The sequence below is a fragment of the Podarcis cretensis genome (genome assembly GCF_951804945.1).
Source record: "Podarcis cretensis genome assembly, chromosome: 4".
NCBI classification, from domain to species: domain Eukaryota; kingdom Metazoa; phylum Chordata; class Lepidosauria; order Squamata; family Lacertidae; genus Podarcis; species Podarcis cretensis.
The window spans coordinates 10,091,333-10,102,394 of NC_137173.1; the positions used below are offsets into that span (position 1 = coordinate 10,091,333).

General features: G+C 44.7%; 1 protein-coding gene across 2 annotated transcripts in view; it reads right to left on the reverse strand.

Moving 5' to 3' along the window:
• Positions 1-11,035, reverse strand: part of RSF1 (remodeling and spacing factor 1) — a 45,404-nt gene extending 34,369 nt beyond the window's left edge. For both annotated transcript variants that reach the window (XM_079973336.1, XM_079973337.1), the window contains exon 1: positions 10,795-11,035. In XM_079973336.1, the coding sequence (XP_079829462.1) occupies positions 10,795-11,011 (217 nt within the window). In that variant the 5' untranslated portion in view covers positions 11,012-11,035. The remainder of the gene's footprint in view (positions 1-10,794) is intronic.
• Positions 11,036-11,062: the final 27 nt, after the last annotated feature.

Consider the following 11,062-nt stretch of genomic DNA (forward strand, 5'->3'; position numbering starts at 1 on the left):
ATCAGTTTACCACTACAGCAAGAGTTAAGCCAAACTCTACTTAACACAGAACTATAGAGCTAGAAGGAGCCTTAGAGGCTCCTCTGTATTCCTGCAGGATTCCCCGCCCCCTTTGCTAAAGGACAAAACAAAGAAAGATCAACACCATGACCCAATGGGTAGTGGTTTCTTTCCTTTCCTCCTTGCAGCAGATGCCCCACCCACAACATCACAAAGAGTTGGCAAAGGCAAAAAAGGTGAGGCTGCTGTTTGGAAGAGTGTGTGTGTGTGTGTGTGTGTGTGTGTGTGAGAGAGAGAGAGAGAGAGAGAGAGAGAGAGAGATATGAATGTCCAACCAGTTCGATCCGCACATCTTGGTTGAATTCCTACAGCTTTCCACGCTGTGAGTGCACCACACTAAAATACTGAACAAATGGAGGCAGTGTTAGAAATTAGCCAGGCGCATTTTGCTACTGGCGCGGGTCCAATTGCGACCACGTGGAGGTCTCTGGATGCCAGGTTTGCGATGGACATCTCCATCTGGCTGGCCCCTCCAGCTTTCTTAAGCAGGTCAGCAGAAGACCTTATTTATTGCATTTATATCTCACATACATGGTTCTCCCCCCTTCTCAGTTAATCCCTACAACGATCCTGTTAAGAGGCTGTGACTGTTCCAAGGTTACCCAGTGAGCTTCTTTACCAAGTGGGGATTTGAACCCTGATCTCCCAGGTCCTAGTCCAACACTCTAACCACTACATCACAAAGCCTTCCTAGAATACTTCCGCTATGGGGCAGGTATATAAATTAAATAAGTAAAAAATAATGGAAAAGCAAAATGTCACTTAAGGATCTGAAATATTTTCCTTGGAGCTTGAATTTGTTTTATTCTGGATTGTTTTATTTGATGTATCAATGTGCTTTAAACCCATTTGAGATTCCCCCCTTAAAATATAATGTGGTGTAGAAAGGAAATAAATGATAATGATAATGATAATGATAATAAATTCCACCGCAAAAAGGTGCCTAGACATCCTTACATCCTGTCGTGGTGACCATAACCCAGGTATAAGGAGTCATTTGGCAAGTAGCTTATATATCTGAGTTTCTAACACTGAACTGAGAGATAGGCTGGCCATGCGGCAGGATGAAGCAATCTACTTCAGATGACACCACAAACAGGGAATAAAGTATCTGAATGGGGCTGCAAGGCTTTTTAAAGTGTTGGTGCTTGCTGCAAGGGGGAAACACATCATTTATTCTTAACCACAAGCAGCAAAATATATTGGGCTGATAGTGAATGAAGGTTACATTCTCCAGCTGAAAAGAGATATTTGTGGAAACAAGTCTCCTGGTAGCAGCAACAGGAGCACCTTGGTTTGTTCAAATCAGAAAACGATACAGTAAGATTAAACAATTGTCAAATGATGTGAATCAAGAATACAATAGTAAATAAATAAAAATCCAGCTGAGCCTACAATATGGCCATTGTGAAAATTTCCACAGCATTCCGCTACTAGCAACACAAATGTATCATTATTAAAATTGTGAGCTGTCTTCACCAGCACTCAAGGTGCCAGATAGTAACAAATCTGAAGGAGTGTCTCTTTCTTTCTTTCTTTTTTTTAAAAAAATAATATTTATTAAAGTTTTAAATGTTACAAAAAAAGAAAGAGATAATTCCAAGTTAAACAAAAACTTAACAACACATCACAATAAAGAAAGAAGAGAATATAATTTTTTTAATAAAAAACAGAAAAACAGAAACAATTAAAACACACAACGAACCTTCCCATAACTTATCTTTCATTTACTTGTTTCCTTGACCTCCTCGCACCCCCCTTTTTTTGTATTCTAGTTTGGTTAGCTATTTCAGCAAATCCTTTCCATCTTTCCCAATTTTTATCCTATAATTTATCTTAATATAATGTAACTTTACCTTTCCTCCTTTCATCCATTAACAATCTATTTTTACTTAATCCTTTATAATATTTCCGCTAAAGCCACATAGCTTCATTCCAGCCCCCTTCTAACATTCCTTAATTTTACAATGTTTCTGTAAATAAACTTTAAATTTCTTCCAATCTTCTTCCACCGACTCTTCTCCCTGGTCTCGGATTCTGCCAGTCATTTCCACCAGTTCCATGAAGTCCATCACCTTCATCTGCCATTCTTCCTGGGTGGGTAGATCTTGTGTCTTCCAGTACTTTGCAATAAGTATTCCTGCTGCTGTTGTAGCATACATAAATAAAGTTCTATCCTTCTTTGGCACCAATTGGCCGACCATGCCCAGGAGAAAGGCCTCTGGTTTCTTAAAAAAAGTATATTTAAATGCCTTTTTCATTTCATTGTAGATCATTTCCCAGAAAGTCTTAATCCTTGGGCACGTCCACCAAAGGTGAAAGAATGTACCTTCAGTCTCTTTACATTTCCAACATTTATTATCGGGCAAATGGTTGAGTGTCTCTTTCTGTTCAAGCCCGTCCATGTCCTAAGATCTTCTGTCAAGGCCCTGCATCAAGTGCCTTCCACTTTAGAAGAATTGCATGTAAGAACGTTAAGAACAGCCTGCTAGAGTTCAGGCCAATGGGCCCAGCTAGTCCAGCTTTCTACGGGACGCAGGTGGCGCTGTGGGTTAAAGCCTCAGCGCCTAGGGCTTGCCGATCGAAAGGTCGGCGGTTCGAATCCCTGCGGCGGGGTGCGCTCCCGCTGCTCGGTCCCAGCGCCTGCCAACAGCGCTGGCCCCTGGCCTCTTAAGTGAGATGGGCGCACAACCCCAGAGTCTGTCAAGACTGGCCCGTACGGGCAGGGGTACCTTTACCTTTACCTTTTAGTCCAGCTTTCTATTCTCACAGTTGCCTCTGGGAAACCAGCAAGCAGGATTCGAGTGCAAGAGCTACTCTCCCCTCCTGCGGCTTCCAGCAGCCCACTCCTCCATGAATTTGGCTAATAATCTTTTAAAGCTATCCAAGCTGGTGACCATCACTGCCTTCGATGGGAGCAAGTTCCATAGTATAACTGTGCAGCTACAAAGGAGAGAGCTTTTTCCAGAGGTGGAGCCCTGGCTTTGGAACACCCTCCCTAAAGTGCTGTGCCTACAGGAGGTCAGCAAACTTTTTCAGCAGGGGGCCAGTCCACTGTCCCTCAGGCCTTGTGGGGGGCTGGATTATATGGGGGGGGGAGAACAAAGTCCTATGCCCCACAAATAACCTAGAGATGCACTTTAAACACAATCATACCTCATGTTACGTCCACTTCATGCTACATTCTTTCATGTTACGTCCCGCGGCGACCCGGAAGTACCGGAAAGGGTTACTTCCGGGTTTTGCCGCTCGTGCATGCGCAGAAGCACAAAATACATCATGCGCATGCGCAGAAGCGGCGAATCGCAACCCGCACGTGGGCAGACGCGCTGCTGCGGTTGCATTCTTTTCATCTTGCGAACGGGCCTCCGGAATGGATTCTGTTCGCAACCAAAGGTACCACTGTAAGAGCACACATTCTACTCATGTAAAAACACCAGGCAGGCCCCACAAACAACCCAGAAATGCATTTTAAAGAAAAGGACACATTCTACTCATGTAAAAACATGATGATTCCCGGACTGTCCACGGGCTGGATTTAGAAGGTGACTGGGCCGGAACTGGCTCCCGGGCCTTAGTTTGCCTACCCATGGCCTAGGCAGCAGTTCTCAACCTGTGGGTCCCCAGATGTTGTTGGACTACAACTCCCATCATCCCTGAGCTCTGGTCTTGATAGCTAGGGGTGATGGGAGTTGTTGTCCAACAACATCTGGGGACCCACAGGTTGAGAAAGACTGGCCTAGAGCCTATACACTCAACAACCAACACAGACAGACAGACAGCACCAAGAACAAACAAACAGAACCACCCCTTTCAGGAAGGCCTTGAGGCACAGGGGTCAGTATAAAGAGAAGCACTTCTGAGGCTATGTTCTGTGTGAGCTCCACTTGTGTACAATCTGGGCACACCACCACACAACAAGGCCTGATCTCACAGGCCTGATCACCTTTTGGGAGGGATGGAGGAATAGGTCTATACACACTGTAACAGTTTGCCAGTATTATCACAACACACACTTTCTATTCAGCGAGGGGTTGGGGCCCATAGGGTTTTACTTCACAGCTTCAACTTTTGTATGTGAAAACCAAAAAATACAATGGAATTGCATTCATCATTTATATTAATCTCACAAACATGAGCATTTTCATATATTTAGGTTGGCTTATTTATTTATTTATTTAAAAGATTTAAAACAGCTTTTTGGTTACGAAAAGAAATGCCCCACAATTTAAAAAAAAGCCATAACAATATCCTATCCAATGTAAGCAATCAACAATAAAATCAAGAGTAAAATATCATCAAGTGACCAAGAAAAATCGGAACTAGCAGCAACGGTGTATTCAACTGCTGGTGCAAATACCCCATAGTTCATTCCCGCCTGATCTCGGCAGAAAGAACAATCCACATGGTTGGTGCCACTAGAGAAGGTCACAGCACAATCAAGATTGCCTTATCCACAGACTGCAGAAACAAATATTAAATATTTACTACAGTCACACCGCACCGAACCCGGAAGTACCGGAATGGGTTACTTCCGGGTTTTGGCACTCGTGCGTGCGCAGAAACACAAAATGACGTCACGCGCATGCACAGAAGTGCTGAATTGTGTCACATGTGTGCGCAGAAGCACTGAATTGCGTCACACGCGTGCGCAGACGCAGCACTTCAGCCTGCGAACACGGTGGGTTGCAAACGTGCCTCCTGCACAGATCACGTTCACAACCCGAGGTATGACTGTATTATGCATAGTTTGCAAACGAAATCATATAAGCAACAATAACAAAACTGTCACGGTACAAAAAATGCCACTTACGACATTTTTGCTTCTCAGAGCTTTTTTTAAAAAAACTTTTATTAATTTAAAATTATGTATATGCCGCCGTTTATAAAATGTACTTAGCCTAGGCCTGCACAGTGTAAGGACTGCAGGTTAACTGTGGTCCAATCCCTGCCTATTTGCAATCATCTGGGTAAATTCCCAATAACCATTTACAACCCCTTCTTGGTGGGAACAATTAAAGGCCAGTATGGCAAAATCATTTGCATGGCATGTCAGATGACGAGCTAAAAGGCCTGAGTTCAATGCTCACTCAGTCATAAACTTCCCGGGGCAACGAAACCATTGTTTTGAACTACTTCCCTGGATTGTTGTGAAGATAAAATGGGGGAGATTCACATATGCCCCAGGGCTCATAGGAGAGAGGGTGGGATAACCAATTTAATAAAATAAAAGTGAGTGTGTAATTGCAGCTTCTCTTTGGGTTTTGAGGCATATGGCGAAGTTGGCACCAGTTTTTCCAGTCTGCTGCAACTATCCATCCACTCAGCATGGACCACTTGCAGCAAATACTCTGTGTGTGTGCGTGTAAACCTCGTATGCGGTTAGCAAAAACAGTGAAAAGTAGGCAGCCATGAAGAAAGAATAGCCAAAGTGGTGCATTTCAGGAGGTGTGCGGGCTAGAAAATAGAACATAGAAAGCTGTCCTGTACAGAGACTGGTCCATCTAGCTCAGTATTGTCTATGCAAGCTGTCGCCAACCTAGCACCACCCAGATGTTCTGAACTACAACTCTCAACAGCCTCAGGCAACATGGCCAATGGTCAGGGATAATAGGAGCTGTAGTCCAAAACAGTATATTGGCTACCCCTGGCACAAAAGGAGTGCACGGCTAATAGATAATGTGCTTATCACCCTTGACTTAGTAAAAGCAAGGCGTATACAGTGATTTGCATTCTGGATTCCTGGCTTAGCTAGTTCTTAAAACACAAAAGTTATTAAGGGGGAGGGGGGAGAGAACACCCACTAGATTTCTTCTGCTCAGGGGAGCACATCAGAATTACCACAAGCAGTGGAACGAAAGGCTTGGGGAAATTGCAACACTTCCTCCATTGGTGAAGAGCTTAGAAAGCCATCTTACAGAATAATCAAGGCATAGGCAAACTCAGCCCTCCAGATGTTTTGGGACTACAACTCCCATCATCCCTGACCACTGGTCCTGTTAGCGAGTGATGATGGGAGTTGTAGTCCCAAAACATCTGGAGGGCCGAGTTTGCCTATGCCTGGGCAAGTGCAATAAATTTGACTATCAAGTGCAATAAATTTGACTATCAAGGAATTTTTTTAACAGAGAGAGAGAGAGAGAGAGAGAGAGAGAGAGAGAGAAAGAAAGAATGCATTGGGACAACACCATAAAGACAAAGTATTACAGCATATGCTTTCATGAAGTAAAGTCCACATCATCAGATGTGTACATACTGGCTACAATTGGTAGAGTTTTAGAAACACACAGCTGTCAAGAAACACTTGTCCAAAAGGCCTTGAAGTGCAATATGTATATCTTTGGCCTTTCAATATAAAACTCCAAATGTTTACATGGCAAGTCCAGTGGCCATTCACTACTGCAATAACTGGGAATCATTTTTAATACGTTCTCACACACTTTGCATTTTCCAGTGTGTTGTTATGTAGATCAGTGTTCTTCGATCTTGGACCCCAGATGTGGTTGGACTACAACTCCCATAATCCATCACCATTGGCAAAGTTGGCTATAGATGAGAAAGGTGCTGTTCAACTTATCCATAAATGATCTAGAACATGAGTAGGCAAACTAAGGCCTGCGGGCCTGATCCGGCCCAATCGCCTTCTAAATCCGGCCCGCAGACGGTCCAGTAGAATGTGTACCTTTATTTAAAATGCATCTCTGGGTTATTTGTGGGGCCTGTTTGGTGTTTTTACATGAGTAGAATGTGTGCTTTTATTTAAAATGCATCTCTTGGTTATTTGTAGGGCATAGGAATTCGTTCATTTCTCCCCAAAAAAATATTGTCCGGCTCCCCACAAGGTCTGAGGGACAGTGGACCAGCCCCCTGCTGAAAAAGTTTGCTGACCCCCAATCTAGAGTTATGAGTGAGCAGTGAGGTACTGCTGACAATATTGTTCAGGGTTGTTAAAACAAAATGAGATTGTAGAGAGGTCCGAAGGGATATTTCCAAAGTGAGTGAATGGGTGGGAAATGCAATTCAATGTAAACAAATGTAAAGTGATGCATGGCTGTGCAAAAAAAGAAAAAGAAAAACACCCACTCATAATTTCACAGATACGCTCATGGGGTCTGGACTGGTGGTGACTGACTAGAAAAGAGACCTTGGGGTCATAGGGTGTAGCTTGATGAGTATGTTGACGCAGTGTGCGACAGCTGTGAAATAAGACAAATTCCATGCCATGGCTCATTAGGAAAGGAATTGAAACTAAATCTGCTATTATAATAATGCTGTTTTACAAATCTATGGTGAAACCACAATGGGAATACTGCCTACAGTCCTGGTCACATCACCTCAAAAAAGTTATTGTAGGATTGGGAATGGTTCAGGAAAGGGCAGCCAAAATGATCACAGGGATGGAACAATTCTAAAAATCTATGAGGAAAGACTGGAGTATTGGGGGGGGGGTTTAGAGAAAAGGTAAGAGAAACTTATAAAGTTCTGCACGGCATGGAGAAACTAGACAAAAGAAAAGCTTTTCTCCCTCTGCCATTACACTAGAACTTGTGATTACTTCTTTGTGCAGCGCATTGTTAGACTGTGGAACTTGCTCCCATAGAAGGCAGTGATGGTCACCGGCTTGGATGGCTTTAAAAGAGGATTAGACAAATTCATGGAGGAGAGGGCTATCAATGGCAACTAGCCATGGCGGCTGTGCTCTACCTCCACAATCGGAGGCAGCAATGCTTCTGAATGCCAGTTGCTGGAAACCACAGAAGGGGAGAGTTGCTTTTGTGCTTGTATCCTACTTGCTGGTTCCACACAGGCATCTCATTGTGAGAACAGGATGCTGGACCAGATGGGCCATTGACCTGATTGAGCAGGCTCTTCTTATGTTCTTATGATGAGAGTTGTAGTCCAACCACATCTGGAGACTCAACACCGAAGCACATCCAACCTTTGTAAAACGTATCTACCTCAGAGTTAAGGAATCATGCCCCCCTTCCAGATGTTTCTGGTGAATCATTTTTGCTTACTACTGGCCAAGACTGATGGGGATGAAGGAAACTGGAGTCCAACATTTAAAGGACCAGTTTCACTATCCCTGATCTATAGAAGCAACCTGCTTTTCATTACAGAATAATCAATCCATTTCCAAATCCGTAAAGGGCAATAAACTAGACTAAACTGCATACTTTCAGATTATATAGATTGAAATCTCTAAATGAAAGCTCTGAGTGGACATGTACTTAGGAGTTCATTGTTAAAATGAGATTTGAACTGGAAAGCACCTAGGTCCCATTCTAGAACATAATCCCTTCCAGCACCCTAACCCTTCACTAAATGACAGCCAAAGGAGAAAGATCCCACTATGCGTCTTGAAATATATTCCACTTCAGATTTTGACACACCACTGGAAGACAGAATATAGGTAGCACTTCTACTCCCGAAAGTAAAACTGAGTTCAGTTTAACATGCTAATACACCACAAAATTTTATAGCCTTATTATTTTTTAGATTTTTTTGTATAGAGGAATGAAAAAATGGTATGATCTTGTCACAAAAATGCCTGCAAGATGGTTATATATAGTCCCATCAGCATTTAAATGAACTCAGTCCCAACATATTCCCATAGGACTTTTTCAGAAGTGTGCATAGGGCTGCAGCCTAAGTGACAAGTTAATATTTTTTTATATAACTGCAATGACTTCCTCCAAAGAGTCCTGGGAACTGTAGTTTGGTGAGGTGCTCATAGTTCTGTATTACATATGTCCGTCTACTCTAGCCTCTCTCACAAAACTACAGTTTCCAGAATTCTCTAGAGGAAGGAGTGGACTATTAAACCACTGAAAGTCTGTACTGTAAATACATCCTTAGCATACTGGAGAAAAATCACTTATGTCCACTTGGACAGAGACAGCAGCGTAACACAGTCATTTGTTCCTGACACCTGACAAAAATGTTTCAAAGCAAAATGGAATAAACAATACTTTTAACTCCACAACAAAGTGCAAATGGAAGAAGAGAAAGAAAATAGTGTCCTTTCCAAAATAAAGGTTCAGGTAAATAGCAAAGATACTATACAATTAACACAAAACTGCATGTACAATTTTTTAAAAAAATCAGCTACTAAATAGAAATCTAATGGACAACACATACACAGCCCATCATGTAAACCCATTTTGTGTTCACTGTTTAAACAAACGTTTTAAAAATATACATAACCACATAAGAAAATACTAGTAATGAAGACTATAGAAGCAATGAAAAGCTATTTACACTGCTACTGGAAATCAGAATTGTGTGCCAGACAACTTATTCGGGGGGAAAAGAGCTGCTTTAAGATTTGAATTGTTTTGATTACCCATTCCAAAAGCACTATCGACAAAGAAACTGGCCACTAAGAATTTTCAGTCTTGCAGAACATATCTGCAAAATCTTGGCTGAGAATAGCAGTGCCCTGCAAACCAGCCTATAAACAAGTCCACAAACTTACTAGCCAGCAAGACTTTTTAGTAGACCACTGAAGGCTGGCTGACAAAGGGTGGAGCTGATGGCAAAGAAACCAGGAAGAAATAATTAGGACAGGAAATGGGGGTGGGGTGGGCCCACAGTTCCCCACATGCCACATCCAGTATCTCTCAAAAAACATCTCTCCGTTTGAAAGACTTGCCCCTTCCTGAATTGGTCATTTCTCTCTCACTTAACACACAATAAGTTCTCCTGGACAGCTTCACCCGTAGTGATGTGTGACTTCCATTTCAGGACTAGTTTGTCCCTAGCCTTGTCACTACCAAGTTATTCAGGGGTTATTCTGCAAATTATCTTGGGTCAGCACCGAATATGCAAGGCTCCCTTTAAGATCAGACAACACACTTCCCAGATCCAAAGGAAAATTGGCCTTTAATTCTCTTTTCCCAAACCAAACAAACCCTATCCCACAACACTCATGCACACACATATGATCACTACTACTACCACTACTATGTATACCGCCCTTCACCTGCAGATCTCTGGGCAACATAAAAATACGAGATAAAAAAGATAACAAAAACAAGATCAAATCCAATAACGCCCCCTCTTTTTCATCTCCTCACCGTCCCACCCCCTTCCATCCCACCCACCCACCCCTCCATCCTGCCCCACATTCCCTCTGCAGGAATCTTAACTGCAAGCCCCTCGCGGGCAGGGGCCTCCCCCCCTTTTTTTTTTTTTTTGCTTCTGCTTATGCACGGCGCTGCACAAACGAATCTCGCGCGAGAGGGGAGGAAAGGGGCAGGGATAAGAAGGGCGGCCGCCCCTCCCTCTCCCACCGCAAACACACACATGACGCAAACCTGGGAACTGGGGTGGGGGGCCGTATCCCTCCTACCCCCCTTACCCCTCCAAATAACATCCCAAATTGGGGGAGGAGGAGAGGGAGATTCCCATTGCGAGTGGGAGGGGCCTGATTAGGAATAGGAGTGGGGGGGGGCTAATGGAGAAGAGAGATGCCGCCTCTCCCCCCCCCAAGGTAGGGGGCCGCTCCCTCGTAGGGTCCCCTAAGGAAGGGGGGAAGCCTCCCCCTGCTGTGGGGGATGGACGGGGTCGGGCCCTGCTTTGTGGTGGAAGAGGAGGGGGCGGAAATAAAGGCCTCCCGGGGTAGTTTGTTGGGGGGGGGGACAGGGACCCGAAGCCCCCCCCCGAGGTTCCCAGCGAGCGCTCTCCCCCCCCCCCGCGGCGCGGCCCTGAGGAGAAAGGGGAGGCCCTCACCCTGCTCGCCGGGCTCCTGCGGCGCCTGCAGGACCCGCTCCAGCTCCGGGAAGGGCAGCTCGGGCAGGTCGAGGAGGGCTCCGTATCTCTCCAGGAAGGAGCACACGACGGCGAAGTTGGGCCACGAGCCGGGGCAGGACGGGCCCTCCGTCGGCGCGGCGGCAGGGGGCGGAGGAGGAGGGGATGGGGGAGCCGCCGCCGCCGCCGCCGCCGCCATCTTGGAACCTGAGAGGATGGATGGAGAAGGAGAAGGGAGGGGGGACAGAGA